The sequence below is a fragment of the Arctopsyche grandis genome, chromosome 11 (genome assembly GCF_051622035.1).
Source record: "Arctopsyche grandis isolate Sample6627 chromosome 11, ASM5162203v2, whole genome shotgun sequence".
NCBI lineage: Eukaryota > Metazoa > Arthropoda > Insecta > Trichoptera > Hydropsychidae > Arctopsyche > Arctopsyche grandis.
In genome coordinates, this window is record NC_135365.1 from 28310152 (window position 1) to 28331958 (window position 21807).

A 21807-nucleotide genomic window follows, 5' to 3' on the forward strand; every position below is an offset into this window, starting at 1 on the left:
TAAGTTCACAATACATCTTATATCTACATATTTTAATAGCTACTGATCTACTGATCATTTTCTATTTTACAATTTTATTTTATTTGGTTAGTAATCATAGTATTATATTATTCTAATGTTAATGCACAACATAATAGGAGAAAGAGCTCAAAAACCTATTTACAATTGAATATATATTATAATATATAGATGACATATAGAAAATGTTTTACAATGTAACAAAGATAAACAAATAATATTACCGACGATTTATTTATGTAGATGAGATGTAACAAGTTCATTATAAAATGACGAATTCACTTTTAGATACCGTCCATATTAAAGATGAAGCCGATGGCATAATCATCGCTCTTGTACAAAACATGCAGAATGACTCTTCGGCAACGTCCCATTGGCTCCGAAGCTGAGAAAACAAAACGACCTTCTTTTTTACATATAATTACTATTGTAACAAGTGAACATAAATAAAGGATCCTCTTACTAACACAATCAGTGTTTTCGTAGACCTCCCCGCGGTACATTTACCGCGGTGAATTAAGATTAAATTTTGATTTGACATTCGAACTGTCAAAGTGAAATGAACGCAAAAGCGATTGCCATGCGAACCTTCTCGGATGCGAGCGATGCTAACGTCAGATGGGCTGACAGATGCCCGCAAACTCCTCGCGAAGACCACAAGCAACGGCCACGGCCACGGCCACGAGGGCCTTTGGCTCGAACATATGTCTAGTCGATAATAATAAAAATTTCGTAAATAAAAAGTATTTGAGAATATATTTGTTTGAGTGACCAATTTTAAATTTTTGGGTGTGACCAGTTTTCTCGTGACCAGTTTCAGCGTGTGACCAGTTTTAGCGTGACGGATGATCACGAGTGACCGATCTAGAGCGACCAGTTGTCCTGTGACAGGTTCACATTTGACTAGTAATCCCTTTACCGCTGTCAGTTACGGGTGCAAGCTTCGTCGGCACTGGCCGTATAGCGCGACGTTAGGAGTGAATCGCGAGTGGCGGGCGGCCGCTTGGCGGGTGGTGATCGCTGTCTTTTGGCTCCCGTTCGGTTGATCTCCTCAAGGAATGGCTGTGGATGAGGAAGTGAACATGGACACCAACACCAACACCAACACCAACACATCCGTACACCACCACTGGAAGGGAATGCTCGTCGTGATCGTCTTCAGCGTGGCTGCATTCATTATAGTCTCGTGCTTTCGGCTCTTCGCTTACCTCAGGTACACATCACATAACCTCAATCACCGGTCACACACACACACCACTGACACTAATGCTCTCTCTCTATATATATGTGTACTTGCATATGTCAAACAACGAAAATCAATTAACTGACATTTTCAACCGGTATAATTTGTCATGGTTTATATTTAGGTTATATTCCAAAGTGACTTATATGCCGACATACACATTACAAGGAAAATGTCATTTGAAAACGCTTGGTAAAAAACAAACTTGCATACGTTTTTTTTTCTATAGACACATTCAACGTATAATATATCTCAAAGTATATTATACTTTTCCAATTCATAGCCAGTGGTATGACTCGGTGGTTGCATTTTTGTTCAGCACCGAGAGGTCACCGACTTCGATCCTGTGCCAATCTTTAATACTACTTGGATATTTCATTTTTTATGTAGCATTCGATCAACAGTCATTCCTCGTTATTTAAATGAGAGTTGGTCATCAACTGACTTGTCATTTGTGACTTAGGTTGAAACCCATTAGTTCCCACCTCGTCTCAATTTTTCTTTGTAATTATAATGGCTCGGTGGTAGCGTTTATGTTTACCACCGAGAGGTCACCGGCTTCGATCCTGTGCTAATCTTTAATATACTTGGACATTTGTGATTCCAGATCCCCACAATGCCGTCAACAATTAACATATTAATTTTATTTTATTTATATATATATTTTAGCTATCAAGCTAATTTAAAAAAAAAATACATCTTAATTATTATACTTAACTCTAAAATTTATAATTAACTTATATGTACTGTCCCTCACAGAGGTGTCTCTTCGCACCTCGCAGGAATGCATCCATGTTTTTAGCAGACCTGACGCACTCAGGGAGGGCATTATACATGAGCACACCCCTGTGAAAAACACCCCCAGCCGTCTTATTCTTTCTTACTCTACTTACAACTAGTTTGTCCTTATTTCTAGTATAAAAACTATGTTTATCTCTATTCCTTATTATATAATCATCAAAATACTTAGGTAATAACTTATGATCTAACTTATAAACAAAAGACAATGTACTAATATTTAGACTAATTCTAATACTCATCCATCCTAATTCATCTAACATACTTCCAATACTCTTAAATCTACTCACATTCAAAATAGCTCTCATAGCTTTATTCTGTATTTTTTGCATTTTTTCTAAATCTTGGCCACTAAACAAATTAAGCACAGTGGCACAATAAACCACATGTGGCAAGACAATTGAATTAAACACTAAAATTTTACTTTTTTTACTTAAAATATTTCTTAATCTACATAATACACCAACTTTTCTAGCCATTTTTTTTATTATATAGTCAGCGTGCATTTTAAAATTTAGTCCTGAATCTATGTATACACCTAAGTATTTTATATTTTCAACTTTTTCAATTAACTTATCATCAATTCTAATTTCATTCAATATATTTTTATTTTTACCATTCAACCACATCATTTTTGTTTTATTCACATTCAACTTTAATTTATTTTCACACAACCAGTCATTCACATAATTTAATTCTATATTTAAAATCTCAGACATTACATCAACATTCTTTCCAATTATATATATCAATGTATCATCTGCAAACAAATGTATTTTACACATCTTAATTACCTTAACAATATCGTTTATATATAATATAAATAATAAGGGTTTATATATAATATAATTAAAAACACTCATGCTCATTTTTTATGTAGCATTCGATCCACAGTCATTCCTCGTTATTTAAATGAGAGTTGGTCATCAACTGACTTGTCATTTGTGACTTAGGTTGAAACCCATTAGTTCCCACCTCGTCTCAATTTTTCTTTGTAATTATAATGGCTCGGTGGTAGCGTTTATGTTTACCACCGAGAGGTCACCGGCTTCGATCCTGTGCTAATCTTTAATATACTTGGACATTTGTGATTCCAGATCCCCACAATGCCGTCAACAATTAACATATTAAAAACACTCATGCTCATTTTTTATGTAGCATTCGATCAACAGTCATTCCTCGTTATTTAAATGAGAGTTGGTCATCAACTGGCTTGTTATTTGTGACTCAAGTTCCCACCTTGTCTCAATTTTTCTTTGTAATTGTATTAGCCAGCAGTATGGCTCGGTGGTAGCGTTTATGTTTACCACCGAGAAGTTACCGGCTTCGATCCCATGCTAATCTTTAATACTGCTGGTCAGATTTGGATATTTGTGACTCCAAGTCGATGGTTTCCTATGAGAGTTAGAGCCGATTTATCTGATTTCATTGTTGAAACGGTTCCTCCATCAAACTGGCAAATATATAAATTTGATTTATGTAATTTGTGTTCTTCAGCCTCTTGAAATACAGCGATTTATGTAATAAAAAATGCTGTAATTAATTGTCTAGAAAGGCGCATTGAGTTTACCTGTTGAGCCGTCCCGGTATATGTCTATGTAAAATAAAATATATCATTTTGATGAACATCAACAGGTAAAGTAGTGATGTATTATAATATTGGAAACGAAGAAATTATGTTAAATATATATGAGAATGGAATGTATCATCTGATCCTTTCTCTAAATTACTTTAATATAAATCAACAAACAATTTCATTTCTCCATAAGCTTTGTAGCCGCTTGCTACATATTTACCATTTATTACCAAAAATTTGGGCACAGATGTTAGTAATAATTACACATATGTATATCTACTGATATAATGTTGAAATATGCATACACGTTCGATTAGTACCGCTATTGACCGATTCCGTTTACTCAAGTGTGAGACGGTCTTTCAATCCCGGCCTCGTTTCAAGATTGTATTTCTAATTTTTCAATTATTGACTTCCAGAAAAAGATTCCCGGTGAGGGTGAACTGTTGGTTTTGCAACACCAATTCATGGATGCCGTACCATCTAAAAAATTGTTGGAATTGCAAGAAATGCGACCAATACAACGGATTCTCGGCGGTTTGTATATTTTATTTTGTATGACGATATGAAAATGTTAGGCCTGTAACATAAATTCAATACCAAAGTAACTTTATTTACATGAATTGGACATTTGTTTTGTGCTCAATCTTACATATGCATAATCAAATAATCTTTCGAGTCTTTTTTTTTTTTTTTTTTTTTTTTTTTTTTTTTTTTTTTCACAATAAATCTTATATCTATTTTAATAGCTACTGATCTACTGATCATTTTCTATTTTACAATTTTAATTTAATTTGGTTAGTAATCACAGTATTATATTATTCTAATGTTAATCTAAAGCATAATAGGAAAAAGAGCTCAAAAACCTATTTACAATCCTTATAAATGTTCATAATACATCTAATACATAATATTAATTAAAGACTATCTAAAGTCGATGACCTAAAGCAGATTGTGTTTAGGTAATCTGTGTTTATACCTGAAGGGTATAGACATTTTGTTGTAATCACCGAGACTCTTCACAAGTGTGTTAGTATGGTTATTAGTGATTCTTTCATAGAATCTACTGGTTAGTTTGTTAGTAATGTCTGTAACAAACGGAATATTATATATAGCATGCAGTTTTTTCAGGTTAGTATATATGGGTGTATTATAAATTATTTTAAGGGATTTATTTTGTATTACTTGGAGCTTGGAAAGGTTAGTATTCGAGGCGTTATTCCATACAGGTGAAGCATAGGTTAATAATGGTAATATGAGCGCGCGATATAATTTTATTTTATTTAGCGTTGATAAAGAACTATGGCGATTAAATATTGGATATATTGAGGATATACCCCGCATCGCCTTGCATTTCGCTGCCTCAATGTGAGGTGCCCATCTCATTCTTTTATCAAACGTTACTCCTAAATATTTTATTACTGACTGCCATTTCAGACTTTCTCCAGAGGGGATTTTCAGATCTGAACTTGGCTTATGTTTTCTAACACTAAAGAATATGGCGTCTGTTTTGGTTTGATTAATTTGAATTTTCCACTTAGTGAAGTGTTCAGTCATTGTTTTAATTGCAAATTCAAGATTTTTAAGAATAGTGTCTGGTTTTTTGCTACTTGTGAAGCAAGCTGTATCATCTGCATATAGGGCTATGTGACAGTTTTTTGGAATAGGTATGTCATTTATATATATGGAGAACAAGAGTGGGCCAAGCAAGCTCCCCTGCGGAACGCCAGCTGCGATTATTTTTGGAGACGATAATTCATTATTTACGCTAACCACTAGCTTTCTACGAGTTAAGTACGATTTGATGATGAGAATTAGGTAGTTTGGTATTTTGTTAATAAGGAGCTTATGAATGAGTCCATCGTGCCAAACCGTGTCGAAGGCCTTTTCTATGTCGAGACATACCATTCCGGTACTTCTCTTCATATTAAAGTTCTTCGTCACGTGTTCAGTTAGTCTTGTTAGTTGTTGGGTCGTGGAATGTCCAGTGCGAAATCCAAATTGTTCATTTATTAATTTCTTATTTACGACTTTAAGTAAACGTGTGTAGATTATTTTTTCCAGAATTTTTGAAAGCGTGCAAAGTAAGCTAATGGGTCGATAATTGGCCGGGTTTTTTGAGCTTTTATCGGGCTTAAGTATGGGAATTACGTTGGCTGTTTTCCAGTATTCTGGGAAATACCCGGTGAGTAAACATGCGTTGAATATTTTAGATAGTGAGACTAAAGCTTTAAATGGAAGTTGTTTGATTGTGATGTTATCTATTGAATCTCGCCCAGGTGCCTTTTTATTTTTTAAATTACGTATTATATTTTGGATTTCACACGGATGCACCAATTTTATATTTTTAGTACTGTTAGTGGGAGTTTTTGTGATGATTTTAATGGACCGGTTGACTTTATTATGCGTTGGTATGTGATTGTAATGTTGTGTGAGTGTGTGATGTTTTTGGAAGGATTTTGATAATAGTTCTGCTTTGTCGCAATCACGCGTCACTGAGATTCCTGCATCATCTAATGGAGGAATCGAGTTTTTTGTCCTGCGAATCGCTTTAGCTAATTTCCATAGAGAGCCATCAACTGAGCTCAATTTTTCTAATTTTTTAGACCAAGCTTCATTTTTGATTTCTTTGATTCTAATTTTAATTTGATATGTGAGCTTATTAATTAATGTTTTCAATGCTGGATTTTTTGATGTTTGCCAAATTTTACGGAGTTTATTTTTACTTTTAATTAGATTTGCAACAAAGTCAGTTATCTCTAATTTGTGTTCAATGTATTGTGTCTTAGGTATGTGAAGGTGTTTGGATCGAGTTATTGATTCCGTTAGGTGTATTATGGAGCTGTCGATTTCGGTTTTGTTTGTGAGTGTGGTAGAAGTTAGAATGGTTTGGTCATTTATGTACGACTTGAACTCTCGCCAGTTAGCTCTCCCGTAATCCCAACTATGCTTGATGATTTCCTCGGGTTTCCCGTCGATTGAGAAGATTATCGGGAGATGATCAGACGACAGGGTTTGAAGGGCATTTGGTGTCGATATTTTTGGGCAGTTCTTGACGAGGACAAGATCTAGTGTGGATGGTTGTGAGTTATTTGTGGGATAGTGTGTGTATGTATCCGGATGAAGTAAGATTGTATCTGTTAATTGAATGTATTTAAAAAGAGTTGTGCCTTGTTGGTCAGTGTTTACGCAACTCCATAACGGATGTTTGGCATTAAAGTCACCAGCTACCACTACCGAACTACCAATGTTAAATATTTTGTTAAGATCGGATGCCAATAATCGTTTTTGGGGAGGATTGTAAGCGGATGCTACTATGTGAAGGGTGTTGTTAATTGTTAGTTCGATGGCGGTTAGTTCTAAATTTTTTAGTGGCGGGGTTATTACGCGACAATGTTTAATTGACGATTTTATAAAAATGGCAACTCCCCCTCCATGCTGTTCTCGGTCTTCGCGATAGCAGTTAAAGTTAGGTAGGTTAATACGGATATGAGGTTTTAAGAAGGTCTCGGAGATTAAAACTATGTCAACACAGTACTCACCGATCGCCGACTCTAGTTCGTCAATCTTATTCTTAAGTCCACGAGCATTCCAAGCTAGAATGTTCAGTCGCCTCCCGTTAATCAAAGACATCGAGATATTCGACAAGCATGAGTGCCAGCTCTAGTTTGTCGGTGCAACCACTGGCCTTGGCACGAATCTCCTGGAGGATCTTCAACATCTTCGTCATAGACGCCATGGAAGTTAGGTCTGTTGTTGGTTGAATGTTGGGATTGGTTGGTTGGTGGGGTTTTTTAGGGATATTTGGGATATTTGGTGACGGAGTTTTAATGGTCGGTAGCTTTGGGAAGTTATGATCGTTAACGACCGGGATATTTTGTGGCTGCACCACTGGGAGTTTCCAAGGGTTGGCTTTGACAATTGATGCTCGATTCTTCCTCGATTCCAGCATTTTCAGATAGCTCTGTCTTTTTGGACAGTCTTTGAAGTTAGCGGGGTGAGATCCTGAACAGCCTGAGCAGACAGCAGGGGTAACTATTCCTTGATTGCATTGTGCGGTGAGGTGAGTGCCGGCACATTTGACGCACTTGGCCTGCCGATTGCAGTTTTTCGCAGCGTGTCCATATTCTTGGCATCTGAAACATTGAGTAATATTTTGTGATTTACTAGTATATTTAACGACACTGACCTTTGTGTAACAGATGTACCGGATTTCTTTAATCTTCTTTGCCGATACCGATGGCTCGAAGAACACCAAGTATAGCTCGGTGGCGTTGCTCCTAGGCTCCTTCGTCTTCATCTGTATGACTTTGGTTACAGGGAATCCCTGTCTGATGATGTCATCTTTAATATCAGCTTCCGGCAATTTCGGCAAGCCACGTACGACACTTTTTATTTCCTTTTCCTCCTTCCTGGAAAAGGTATGGAATTGTCGGTCTGGTGTCAATCCATCCCGAAGTTTTTTAAAGTCTTCAAGACTTTTACATTGTATCTTGACATTATTTTGACCAATGTAAGTCATTGTGAAGTCTTTTATAAACTTCTTGATCGACTCGATCATGCTGCCGTGAGTGCCAGTAGCTGTCATGATGATGGGCGGGATTCTTCCACCGCTTCTGGGGACATCGGAAACTTCCAAGAGCCCTTCAAATTTGTTTTTCTCCTGAATTTTAAATTCAGGAGCAACATCTTTCACGTTCTTTGCCGTATGTTTTGGAAACTGCCACTCGGTCTCCATCTGAGCGGTCTGAGAGCAGCCTGGTTGAGGAGCTTCGGTTGTAGTTATCAGTGTCTTCTTAATTCGCTTTTTCAGGTTGGATCCTCGCATGGTGCCAACATGTGTTCGTTTGGTGTTCGTTTTGTGGGGGGTGTTTGTGGTGTATGTTAAAAGGTGTGGGTTTTTTGACGGTATGGCGTATCGCTGTATTATGAGCGCTCGCACAGAGAGTACGTCTTCGGCACGTCCGTTCTCACGGAGCGTCGAGAGACGAGTGAGAATTAATTTGAAATAAAATCTTTCGAGTCTATTTTTAACCAATTATATGGTTTTTTTAATATATTTTTCGACGGCTAGTGTTTTTACTAATTATTTATCGTGATAAATAAGGATAGTACAATTGCACTGAGCAACAAAAACATTAACATAGCAAAGACTATTCAATCTGTACTAAATTAAACTCAATAAATTCGAATATGACAATGATTTTTGTTGGTTTCCTCTCTTTTATGAGATATAATTGTTTAAAAAAATACACAATTCTTACAGATTTTAGGCTTTAATTCAAAATCTAGTATTGCTATGCCAAAAGTGAGTAGTTACAATCAATAGAAAAAACATCCGACTATTGATTCCAACCCTCACGTTTGGCACAGTAATACTAGATTTTGATTTAACGACTGCAAAAGCCAGAAATATGTAAAAATTGCGCTTTTTTTAATCGCTTATATCTCATAAACGAGGAGAAATCAACAAAAATCAGTCCTATTCGAATTCATTGGGACAAACTTTGTAATGGTTATGTAATCTCCGCTCCGTTAACTAAAAATCGTGGTTTTTTGTTGCTCAGAATTATCAGTATATTGATCGTTATATACAGCCGCTCACCATCCACTGCTGGATGAAGGCCTCTCCAACTCCACTTCCACTCCCTCTGTTTTGCGCAACTCTCATCCATCTCACCCCACTCATTTTCCTAAGTTTATCTACCCATCTTCTTTGCAGTCTTCCTTTTACCCTTTTGCATTCTCTCGGGTACCATTCTAGCACTTCTTTTGTCCATTCTTCTAACCACATGGCCGCCCATTGCCATTTCAATATCTACTCTATCCACTATGTCCACTACTCTTGTCATACTTCTCACCCAATTGTTCCGCTTCCTGCCTTTCCTCGTTGTGCCGAGCATACAGCGTTCCATCCTTCTTTGAGTGCATTGGACTTTGTGTAGCAATTTGGCGTTCAATGTCGCAAGTTTCACGTCCATACGTCATCACTGGCGAAACGCATTGATCGAAGATCTACAAGTTTATTTATACTGACCAAAATTGATATAAATTCTGACCGTTCGACTTAAATAATGCCGTTGATTAATTATTTTCACCTTTTGTATGACAAAAATTAAATTGTGATCTAATTTTCAGGACGGTAATTACAATGTAGTTTTGGACACTCGGACTGCTAATTCAAAAAATTACAATAAAAACATCAAAAATTTACCGTCGGCCAATAATGGCTTATGCCGAAAGTGTAATATAAATCAACAACTCAAAATAAGACAACTGTCTGGTTTCATTCCGATGAACGAGAAGAACTTCAATGCTGAAGTCGACACTTTCAAGTAAGATTTAATTTAAAAAAATTAATTCCATACAAATTACATAGTATTAAAAAAAAAAAAACGACATGCATGCAATTTATGTTTTCAGATCACATTTGGAGAAAATATATTCACTATGCGCTACGTGTAAAAGACACGTTAAACAAAAGTTGTCATCTGAGAAAGGTCTACTCCTCGGAACCAAGTTGTTAGACTCTAGGGGTAAAGTGGAGGTTGCAAAGAAGACGCAAGTGATAAATTTTATAAAAGACTCGTTGAAGAACACTCTGAAAATAGTCATAGTTACGTTTCTAGTTTTCGTCGTTTATAATATAGTGATTAATTTAGATCTCTTCTTGTCGAAGCGGGTGATGTATGTCACGAAAAAGTATTTCAAAGACTTGTACGTTCAAATCAAAAACGTTTCTTCGCCGCACATCAACAAGGCGGTCGGCGTTATTTCGCACCTGACGGAAGGCTACGGCTTCAATCCGACGTCCATACCGCAGTATTCTTTCCTCTGTACGACCTTCGAATCGTACAGCAACTATAGCTCAAAGTTGGAGTTGAAATACGACGTGGACATAGACGTCTTCAGCGTCATGAACGCCATCACGATGACGGGATTCGTTCTGCAAGTGTTGACGCACATCTTCGACATGAACTTGAGCCTGCAGCACATCGTCAACGATGCACTCTGGGGATTCGCTATTTACATTTCGAAAAGTGGCATCGCATACTTATACGCTCTACAGGTATGTTCTGCTTTGAAACAATGTTGCTATAACCGTAACCATTGAGATAATAACATTAACCCTTCTCGATGCCAAGACTTTTTTAAAATTAATGATACACGTACATACATACTACCTTTTCCTGAAAATGCGACCTACAACGAAAATAAGCCCTACCATAATTTTTAACCATTTGCCCGCGGCAATAAATATAGCGAACAAGGCCTGTACGCGGCACCTTTTTTACGAATTAACCTCTCGGTGCTAAACATAAACGCAACCACCGAGCCATTCTGCTGACTGGTATGTATAACGCTTCTAATTTCGTAAGGTATGTAAATAAAAGCACATGTACAAAGTGCACCGTTCGTGAATTAATCTACCGTGTGTACCTCCTTATAAAGGAAAAGTTGCACACCATAGCTTCCCCGATCCATTTATGTCTAAGCATGTAAAGTTCTACCGTAGTGAGTGGCATGCACTCGCCAGGGTTTGAGAACTCCAGCGTATCCTTTATTCGGGTACTTTCTGAGTCACGTTAGCCTAATCCAGGGTCTCTATTGTTCACCCACGAATGCACTTAAACAGTGGATACTCTCATGTTACAATATTCATAAATATATGTAGACGTCAACGGACTGTATATTTCCAAATGGTTATTTTTTTATATTTAAAAATAATTACCAAGTTTATGGAATCATTGACTGAATTGGCATCTAAAGGGTTAATAATAAGCGATTGTATTTGTAATTATGAATATTTTTTTATTGCAGATGTTGCTTGCGGTTGTCTTGTTTTTAAATTGTGATTTCGGCAAAGGAAAGAAAAACAAGAGTCCAAAAAACTCTAAGAATAAATTGAAACACTTATCCAACAATAGAATATCAAACGGCAGCAGCGACGATGACATTTTCGAGGACGACTCTGACTCTGACTCGTGCTCGAGCATCGGCTCTGCACGGGAGCAGAACTACTTCAGCCAAACCAACTTCAAGTCGTCCCCCAGTTCGCTGTTCTCTTTCGACAACGGCAAGGAGAACACTCGGAGTCCATTTTCGAAAAATTGCCAATTCAACATGACCAAAGACTTTTTGAACAAATCGTACAACTTTTCGGAAATGAGCAACCGAAACGAATTCGAATTGGATAAGAGCATAGGCAGTTTGAGCATCGGACGGCAGAACAAAAACGGCAACAACGATCCGTTTTTCATGACTCGGCAATACAATTGCACCAGTCCGAACATATTCATGCTTTCTCCCACTCAATTTCCCAAACCGATCCTATCGCCGAGCAGGCTCACTCACGGCACACAGCAGTCTTGGGTCGCCGGAGGCTACTGGGGTGCCGACAGCTCCCAGCTGCTTAATAACATGCACGAAACCAGGAGCTCGTCCAGTCAGAGCTCCGGCTTCGAATCACTTACGTCGAGCATGTACCGTAGAAATGTCAACTCCTTCCCGCCGTCGAGGGAAGAATCCGTCTCCAGCGAGTGCGATAAGAGAAACGAGAGCTTCAACACCAGCTCCTATCACAGTCCCAAGTCCACAGCTTCCTACTACAGCTTCATGCCGCACAAATCTCCCGTATATCCGAGCATGAAACGCAACGAGTCAATATTTATACCGAGCGTGCCTTTCGATAGCAATTACGGGTCGGCGTTTGCGAAACCCAATCCGAACAAGTCGTTCGTACCCTTAAGTGGTCCGTTTAGCAATTCAAATCACAGATCTCCTCCGTAAAAACATGCAATGAATATCATTAGCTATAAAATCCAGTTATTTATTTGTTTAAATTTAATACTAGTCTCCTATTTACTAATTTTTAAGTAAAAATTCGAATTTTTTGTATTCTGCGTTCGGTTTAATATGCACAAAGGTTGCATATAATGTTAATAGTAACACTTTCAATCGTGTACATATATTTTTAAGTTATTTTAAGCAAGATTTCATGATAAACTGACTGTTATAATACGTTTACTGCCAATATTTTCTGATAATAAAAAGAAAAGCCTATTTTTGTTTGTATTATTTATTTTCAAACGTCCTTATGTTTGTTTTTTTTTTTATAAATATATATATATATTAATTAGTTTCGATTGCTCCGTATTTACTCTTCAAGGCGACCACAATCGGAGACAACATGTCGTCCAAGTGAGCAGATTTTGAAGACAACTGTTGAAGATTTTCTTCCAATGTGTGCACTTTATCATTGATGATCTTCATCCTCTAAAATGCAAATTTCAATTAAATTCAACCTACTATTGTACATATAATCTGCTTGAATTGTGCTAACTTAGGGCGAAAACACACTGAGTGGTACGTGTTTTTTTTAAAGATACAAAAATAAAACGAAAACACCCCTAGCATAAAATATACACAGTCCCAAAAATCACCCCCTGGAGTGTTTTCAGTGATATTTAATCCTTGCTTGACAGTGATCAACAGCGGTGAATCTCATATTTACACATGCTAACTCCCAAACATATGCATTCTGCACGTGCAACTACACCCGAATTCGGTTTCAAAGACCTGACGTCCCATAACACTCTAGTGTGTTTTCGCCCTTAGACAGTGAAATTAAATAACCGAATCAGAATTCATTAAAATAAAAAAAACGATTAATAAATCATACAAAATGTAAGAAAAAAATGCAAATACGCCTTTTAAATTTACAAATTAAAACTTTGTGGCTTTGTTGTACGTTTAATCATAAATAATTTAAAGTGTGGTTTTTAACCACAAGTCTTGTGGTATTAACATATATGCTATACATATATAAAATTTAGTTTTAATTAAGTACACTATCCTAAATAATGAAAAAAGTAGAGCTTGCGGTGGACTATCAAGGCCAATAAACACATGTATATATTATATTAAGATGACCATTTTTTCCAAAAACATATTTCAAAAGGACAAACTTGGGAAATAGTTAACAAACTTGCAAATGAATATATTAATACTTTAAAATCATGGTTTGATAATAACCTACTCACACTTAATGCAAAAAAAACAACATATATATTATTCTCATTACAAAAAATACCTATAGAAAAAGTTTATATTATAATCCATGATGAAAAATGTGACTATGTAAACTGTAAACTACATGATCCTGTTTGTACTGTAATCAACTCTTCTTCTGAAATTAAATATTTCGGTGTTATCATTGATCAAAACATGAAATGGATAAAGCCATATTACAGAGCTAGTAAAGAGAATAAGGAAATGTATATATATATATTTGTTAGGTTAAGAAATATTTTAAATGTGAAAATAATAAAAAATGTGTATTATGCCCTTGTCCACTCTCTGCTTATCTATGGAATTATAGGCTGGGGAGGATCCTACAAAAGCAATCTAAATTCAGTAAAAGTTTCGCAAAAAATTATTATAAAAGTAATACTTAAAAAAAACTCTACTTTCTCGACAAAATCGCTTCTTAAACTATTTCCAGCACCAAATATCGATGACATATTTAAGCAAGCTTCCATTATAAAAATGTGTAAAGAAAAAAATAACAAAGAATATCAAGAATTTTATAAACTAATGAGATATGGAAACCAATTTATCACACCAAATTTTAAAACAACACAAATGCAAAACCATTATATTTTCCAAGCCATAAATAACTATAATAATCTCCCTTCTGAATTGCGCTGTATTGTTAACCAAACAGAACAAGTAAAAAAAATTAAACACTTCTTCAAAAAAAACTTGCACTGAAAAATTTTAATGTAATTTTTATATAAAAAATATTATAATAGATTTTAAGAATTTATAATAGAATCGTAGCTCCCTTATCAGGCACAAGAGCTACTCTTATCTGATAAGGAATACATGTCCAACTTTGAAATAAACATTATATACTGTAAATATATGTATATGAAGAAATAAAAAAAGATTAAAGCATCATGGACGCATATCTATGAAAAAATGAATTCATTCTCTTGAATGCTCTTATAAAATTTTACACAACGTTTAAAGTTTTCAACATTCTTTTTCGTTTTATCACTGGAATATATTATATATTGTTCATCAAAGTAAAAAATCCTTGGGCTGGTGCATTTGTTTAATTAACATTTGACATTTGACTAATTTGCCAATATTTTAGTAAGAGACTTCTTTGTATATTTATCAATGTATTAGATAAAAAATTCTATTACACAAAGAAGTGTACTGATTTTATCTCACGACTTATAGCAGTACAGATACCCAAAAAACCAGTACTGTCCTGGTAAAATCAGTACGAATGGTCACCTTATATATTATATAAAGAAGATATGGAAGCGTGACCAAAGATGACTGCTCCATTGTTGGATGTACGAGATGAAAGGTTATTACTGAAAAATATGTGTAGGATTTATCATTATGGGTTAATTTTAGTGAAAATGTGTTCTAGTCATACTAGAGATAGACAGTAGTTCTAGAATCTAGATAACACGAAGCTATAAACCTCGATGACTTCCGTGTATAGATGAGAGGTCTTATCATCATGTTCGTGAGCCGTCACTGAAGCGCTGGCTAGTGAGCTCATCTCAGGATTTACTTGCGATCCAGACGTCAAAACGCGAGATTTAAACGATCGTTATTTGTAGTTGGTATGACTATGTTTAGCTGTCAAACGGTATAGTCATACCAACTGCTCGTATCACACATATGTATATCAATTGGAATAAATAGGGGGAATTATGGTTGTTGACCAGGATATATAAAACGGACTATTTCGCACATTAAGATCGCACATACAACAATTATTGCCATGAAAAACGCGTATATGGAATATCTGGCGCTCGAGTTCTCGTTAGTACAATATTTCGCGTGGGTTCCTTTCGATTCATGGAATTTTCAGGTGCCATATCTTCCATCATCGAGATTTTACTTATTTTATTTAAATTGGCACACATACAGAATAATATATAAACAAGAAAGCAGTATAGTGAGACAAAAAAAATAATAAATACAAATAAAAATATAATATTCCATGCATAGATCTAGAATATACTAGATCCGCCCTCACGTGTTATACTTGCCTCCCTTTTGGCGCATGCAAAATACATGGCGTATGCACAGTTCCTCTTAGTAGTTAGGTAGGTACCGCTGCGTCGTAGGAAAAAAAACCCAACTTCCCCGGTAGTTAAAGCCCCTCAGTTAGTGAAGACAAGATCTCCGACCAAAATAACACGTCTGAGCCCATCTAGTGTATTATACATCAATGATTCCATGTACATACAGTGAGCACCACATGGTAATATAAGAAAACAAAAAAGAAAAATTATAAAAACATATCAAAATTGAAAAAAAAACAATGAATAACAATGAAGGTGAAGAAGCAAATCAACCACAGATTAGTTTCTTCACCCTAGCCCTAAAAATACTGAAAGATCAGGACAATCATCTTTTAGTGAAGTGTGCGGAATAATTACTGATCCCCAGGATACATTTATTTATTTATTTTTATTTTACATACATATATACAAATATGCCAGGAAGGCTTAACAGGTAAACCCCAAATGCGCCTTCCTGTGCCACATAATTATTACATATGTAGATACATGTAAATCTAAACAATATCTGACATCTATGGTCAGATATTACAAGCATCGTATTAATACGATAAATAACGATGAATAACTTTCATGTAACAATACGAATTTTATATTCGATAAACAACCACAGAGACATCTATGGTGAGCAATATGGCGAAACCTAAGATATAACAATAACTAAAGGTTCGCAACATAAAATTGGGAAGGAAACGCCAATTTTACAGGAATCGTTTCAATGAAAATCAGAAAAATTGGCAAATTCTGATAAGGAACGATCGACCTCGACAAACCAAGGTCTGGCCAACAGCGAGACTTAGCGGGAATCGAACTCGTAACATCAAGTACGAAATAATTCAACATTCACCACTAGACCACGCTACTGGTTACATACATTGGCCAATCGATTTAACGAAATGAGCTTGCACCAAAATAATATATTGCTATTATATGTACTATATGGGTGTACAGTCATTGGCTATTTTGATTAAAATTATACAATTGACTGAATAAATTCAATTTGAACAGTGACTCCTAATCGGAAAATATATTAATAATTGCAGAAAAACAATGCGATTATCATTTTTGGCCTTTCCGCGTACCAGTCATTGATTACTTTTTGCCAAACGTTACATGCGATTGTTTTTTTATATACACACAAATATTCATTCAGGAAAAAATTGAAATAAAATGGAAGAAGAAATAATGAATAGTACTGTTACGTATACTAAAAAGAGCCGCCGAGTAATTGCGATCGGATTAGGCCGGGTAGCGTCCTGAGAGACCGTGTGACCGGTGTAAGTGGTTTTAAGGATTAGCGACAAGCTAAGTGCATGAAAGCTAAACAATGATTGCACTTACTTCCAGGATTATATCTGGACTCTAAGTGCATTTAGGCTAAACAATGACCGTTATTAGGCTTTTCTCAGAATCGGTACGGGGAGACCCAATGTCGTGGAAATACATATCCGAATTCGTGACTATACAACAGGTAAACAGATTAGACGTACTGAGAGATCGACCCTTTATAAGGCGGTACGTAGGCGATATCATGTCATTCTGGACTGAGCACTGACAGTGCGTGTATCTCCTTAATCATCAATAAATGCTGTGACACGACTGTTGGCCTTTTACTTGGATCCTCCACCCACCCCTACGCAACAGTACCATGTTTTCTGAAGAATTAATTCAAATGCAAATTAATAGGATTTTGACAAAATATTGCCTTAAATACATACAAATTTTTCGAACATCAAATTTTGTACGTATTTTATGCTTTTGTACATTTAATTTTAAAAAATCAAAAAAACATAAACACAAAATTAATAAAAAAAATTACAATAAACAATATTTTAAAGATGTGAAATATAGAAGAGCCTTGTAATCATTGAAATAGTAAAGTGTAGTGAATCATTGTTAAATTTATACGAAGATCAAAATATGGACACATTATCTGTACAAGATGAAGCCTCCGGTATATTGAATCAAATTTCATATTCTCTTGTTATCTTGTTTGAAAACTTGGATCAAATAAAATAAAGACATTATTGACGTCAAAAAAAATAACAATTTTCAATTGAAAAATTGTCGTCTCACTTTTTTCGGCACAATTTCGTATGAGTTCTTTTTAGCGTATTATATTACACATCTCATGTTTAAAAGATATCATAGCCAATCCACTGAATCAATATTGAGTCATTGTGGATCTTAAATATTTTTTTTATAGATTTTTATTTGTTTACATTAATTTTATTTTTTCTTTACGCCAATTTTTGCCGCCCCTATGCAAATGCCCTGTTTCCCCCCCCCCCCTAGATCTGGATCTTCCTCGGATACCTGTGACGTTTTGTGTTTTCTATAAGATCCATTGCAATAAGTAAGTACCCACATCATTCCTAAAAAAAGAGTTTTGTAAATAAAATTCATTTCTCTCTTTTTTTATTAATTTTTCAGTGCCCCTCTACAGGTCTGTTCTCATAATGCGTTTTTTTATTACAAGGATTTTTAAAAAATGGGAATTTTGAACGAACGGGAAAAACCGGGAACTTTGGGACAAAACGACAACATAAAACTGTATTTTTTTTAATTGAGAATGGCCAAAATAATACCACATATTTTGGTACATAGGTAATAATCAAATAAATGTCACATTAATTTAAACATGCATTTTTATTTTAACAAGAGTTGTTTTCTAGATATTTAGCGCACGTCGATATATTGTCATTTTTGTAGCAGTTGGATAGTTATATTTCGTATCATAATATCTATCTATACATACATACAGCTACAAACTTTTTTCTTGTTCCGAATTCTTTTAAAGTTATTCCAAACTGTTGATTTTGGTTGTACCATTTTCTAATGGGATGACAATATGAATGAATAATAGAATTATGTTTTTGAAAGAATGAAACCAAATGATATTGAAAAGAATTCATTACCTTGGATGAAAAAATAAACTTTTTATATCCGAGATTCCGTATTCCGAGACCATCGTAGTTGCCACTTGCAAGCCGCTTATTTCGAACAAGCGATAATAACTAATAGGGTATTTACGTGAAGCATCCGACTCAAACACAAACCGGACATTTGCAATACTGCCACTACATGAAAACGTTTAGATTCATTCAAGTATTACATGTGTCAATGGCATTGACACAATGCGACTATCTAAAAAAAAGTTTTTTAAAAACATACCTCTTCTATGTATAATTTGTATATAAAATTATTATTTTAAATAAAAATACCAATAATTTTATTTAACTACTGCCATCTATGTATAAAACTAATGACTACAAGACGTCACCGAGATTAAAAATTTTCGATCTTGAAACGCTTCTTAAACGATATTTTATCTCTATCGTAATGGTGGAGGATCCATTTACTTATATTGATGACCAAAATAAGCAATATTGCAAAGTATGAAAACGATCTGATAAGAGGCAAACTTTTTCCTGAATTGTAATCGTAAGTGAATCGTAAAGGAGGTATGTAAAAATGTGTCGATTTGAATATCTGACTTTTTTTTTCAATTTCCCAAAATTTCTGTCACTTCAATAATCATCCATAGGCGCCGTCCACACACACGATATCTACATACGATATTTCCATATCCAGTTCCCATATTGCAACCTGTGGTTGTTATTTAGGAACTGGATATGGAAATATCGTATGTAGATATCGTGTGTGTGGACGGCGCCATAGAGACATCTATGGAGAGAAAATCTAGCGAAACCTGAGATATAAGAATAACTCAGGGTTTTCGCAATAGAAAATTGGATAGAAAAAGCAGTGGTGTAGTCAGGCCAGGTCGGGGCAGGTCGCCGCCCTAGTACTTCTTTTTGAGCCAGGTCGCCGCCCTGGCACTTTGATTGATATAAACTTTGAGTACAATTAAAACATATTTTGACCAAAATATCACATAAAATTTTGTATTCCAAATATTGTCAGCAGACTCTCGTTCTAACACTCAATGACCACAATCGAATAGTAATCCGAGCACATTCAAAACTTAAAATACGTTTAATGAAATTTATTGGCTTTTTCATGTAAAACCACCCAAAACTTCAAAAGAAAACATTCTTTGAACTATTGACCATACGCACTTGAGGATAGATCAAATGAGTGAACTCAACTTAAATGAATAGTCGTCTCTAAATTCATATGTTAGTGTTTGTACATGGTTTTAGCATTACTAAAAGGAAATGTTGCTGTTGACACATAAACACGGGTTTTGTAAAATCAAAGATGTTGAAGAGGGTGCATTATGGAAGTATTTATAAAATATAAGAAAATCATAATTTCAACAAGTAAGAATATTTGTTATTATTATTTGATTTTTTTTTATAAATATGTAAACTACCAATATTAGGATACAACTTTTTATTTTACTAAGGAAAAAATCGGGGGGGGGGGTCGTAAAAATTAAATACCGACCTGGTTCTTTTTTATTTAGCACTACACGACGTTTACACTACCGTTATCTACACCCGATATTTAGGAATTTTTCCATAACCAGTTCTTGAATAGCAACCACAGATTGCAATATGGGAACTGGATATGGAAAAATTCCTCAATATCGGGTGTATCGGGTGTAGATATCGGTAGTGTAAACGTAGCCAAAAGGCCAATCTAATGGTGCCGTCCACACACGATATCTACTACGGATATACTGATATTTAGCCAGCAGTTTGGCTTAGTGGTAGCGTATATATTTAGCACCACTGAGGTCAAAGGTTCGAGTCCTCGCCACTGCTGGTTAGATTTGGGGGTTTTGTGACTCCAAATCGATCGTTTCTCTATCAGATTTTGCCAATTTTATCTGATCATTGCAGAAACGGTTCCTGAAAATTGCTATTAGATCTAATCCTGTTGTCACAAAATCTGCCTATGTATAATTTGTAATAATTATACACAGTAATCTGAAATCTATAGATATCTCTATAGACATCTCTATAATTTCGTATTTATTATAAGTATAAAAATTGTATACAAAAAAAAAATCTAAAAATAATCCATAGATGTCTTTATGATTATTATTTCTGATTATTTGTTATATGCTATATATTCTGATTGTATATGTATGTATTAGGGGTACCGGAAAGAAATCCATTTTTACTCTATCTTTGTTTTTAATAACCACAAAAAATTATCGAATTATAGAACTATCACAGAAACTTATAAATACCACAGAACTATCACAGAGAATATAGGAACATTTTAAAGGATCGGAAAAACAAACAATGGTTTTTGTCCTTCACGCACGAAAAAGAAGAGTAATGGAACACGTGGTTTTTTTTTCCATTTTTCAGGGAAAAACGCTATCCTTTTTATACCTCAAACCATAATATGGTTTTTTTTATGGTTTTTTATTTACCAAACATCGCTCCTTCTTACTATTACCTATTTAGTTCCATGGAAGCCACATTAAGAAGAAAAAAATTCAACAGCGTGAGTGATGTGGTAAACCAACTATTAACATTTATTAATTCAAAACTGGCAAGATTTTTCAAGAAAAGGATTGAAATATCGACAAAAAGATGGTAAAGAGTCATGAAAATCAGAGGAGATTATATTTCGGAGTAAAATGTGCAAAAAGAAATAAAAAACTGAATATTTAAGTTGATCTGCATAAAAATGGATTTCTTTCCGGTACCCCTAATATTACTGTATTTCTGATTGTTTATGTATTCTGTATTTCGACGGGTGTACACCCGTCGCATTGGAGCAAATCTGTAATGGCGAGTGTATATTGATTTGTAACAATAAAATATCCAGTTTCTAAATAGCAACCACAGGTATGGGAACTGGATATGGAAATAACGGTAGTAGAGATCGTGTGTGTGGACGGCGCCAATGTACGGTGTCAGGTCACTTAGCATCTGCCGCTCTTCCAAATTAACGAGCTTCGAGATGAGAAATATTGGAAGTAGATAACTATTGTCCCTAAAGCTGCATATTTTTACACTAGCTGGTTTTCTGTGGAGCTAATCCACCACGTAAAAAAAGGGGAAGTAGATATAAATAAAGAAGAGAAGACACCAATTTTGGTACCTGGATGCTAGAGATGGCGTTACGGCCGT

The 21807-nt window shown here is 35.2% G+C and overlaps 1 protein-coding gene and 1 long non-coding RNA gene across 2 annotated transcripts; one reads left to right on the top strand and one right to left on the bottom strand.

Annotated features, from left to right (window-relative positions):
* Positions 1-612: 612 nt before the first annotated feature.
* On the top strand, positions 613-12729 carry LOC143918815 (uncharacterized). Its single transcript, XM_077440885.1, has 5 exons — positions 613-1231; positions 4055-4172; positions 9774-9970; positions 10059-10704; positions 11457-12729. The coding sequence occupies exons 1-5, from the start codon at positions 1077-1079 to the stop codon at positions 12423-12425; spliced, it is 2085 nt and encodes a 694-aa protein (XP_077297011.1). The 5' UTR covers positions 613-1076; the 3' UTR covers positions 12426-12729.
* Positions 12730-12745: 16 nt separating this feature from the next.
* LOC143918816 (uncharacterized) lies at positions 12746-15299 on the bottom strand. The gene is made up of 2 exons (XR_013261157.1): positions 15139-15299; positions 12746-12911 (listed from the first exon to the last, which is right to left on the bottom strand). It is a non-coding gene; the product is annotated as an uncharacterized LOC143918816 (long non-coding RNA).
* Between the last annotated feature and the right edge of the window lie 6508 nt (positions 15300-21807).

Excerpts from the sequence above, each read along its gene's own strand:
- LOC143918815 (XM_077440885.1), top strand. The coding sequence starts at position 1,077 with ATGGCTGTGGATGAGGAAGTGAACATGGACACCAACACCAACACCAAC. Across the intron at positions 4,173-9,773 it reads AATACAACGGATTCTCGGCG|GACGGTAATTACAATGTAGT; the intron begins GTTTGTATATTT and ends TCTAATTTTCAG. Across the intron at positions 9,971-10,058 it reads GCTGAAGTCGACACTTTCAA|ATCACATTTGGAGAAAATAT; the intron begins GTAAGATTTAAT and ends TTATGTTTTCAG.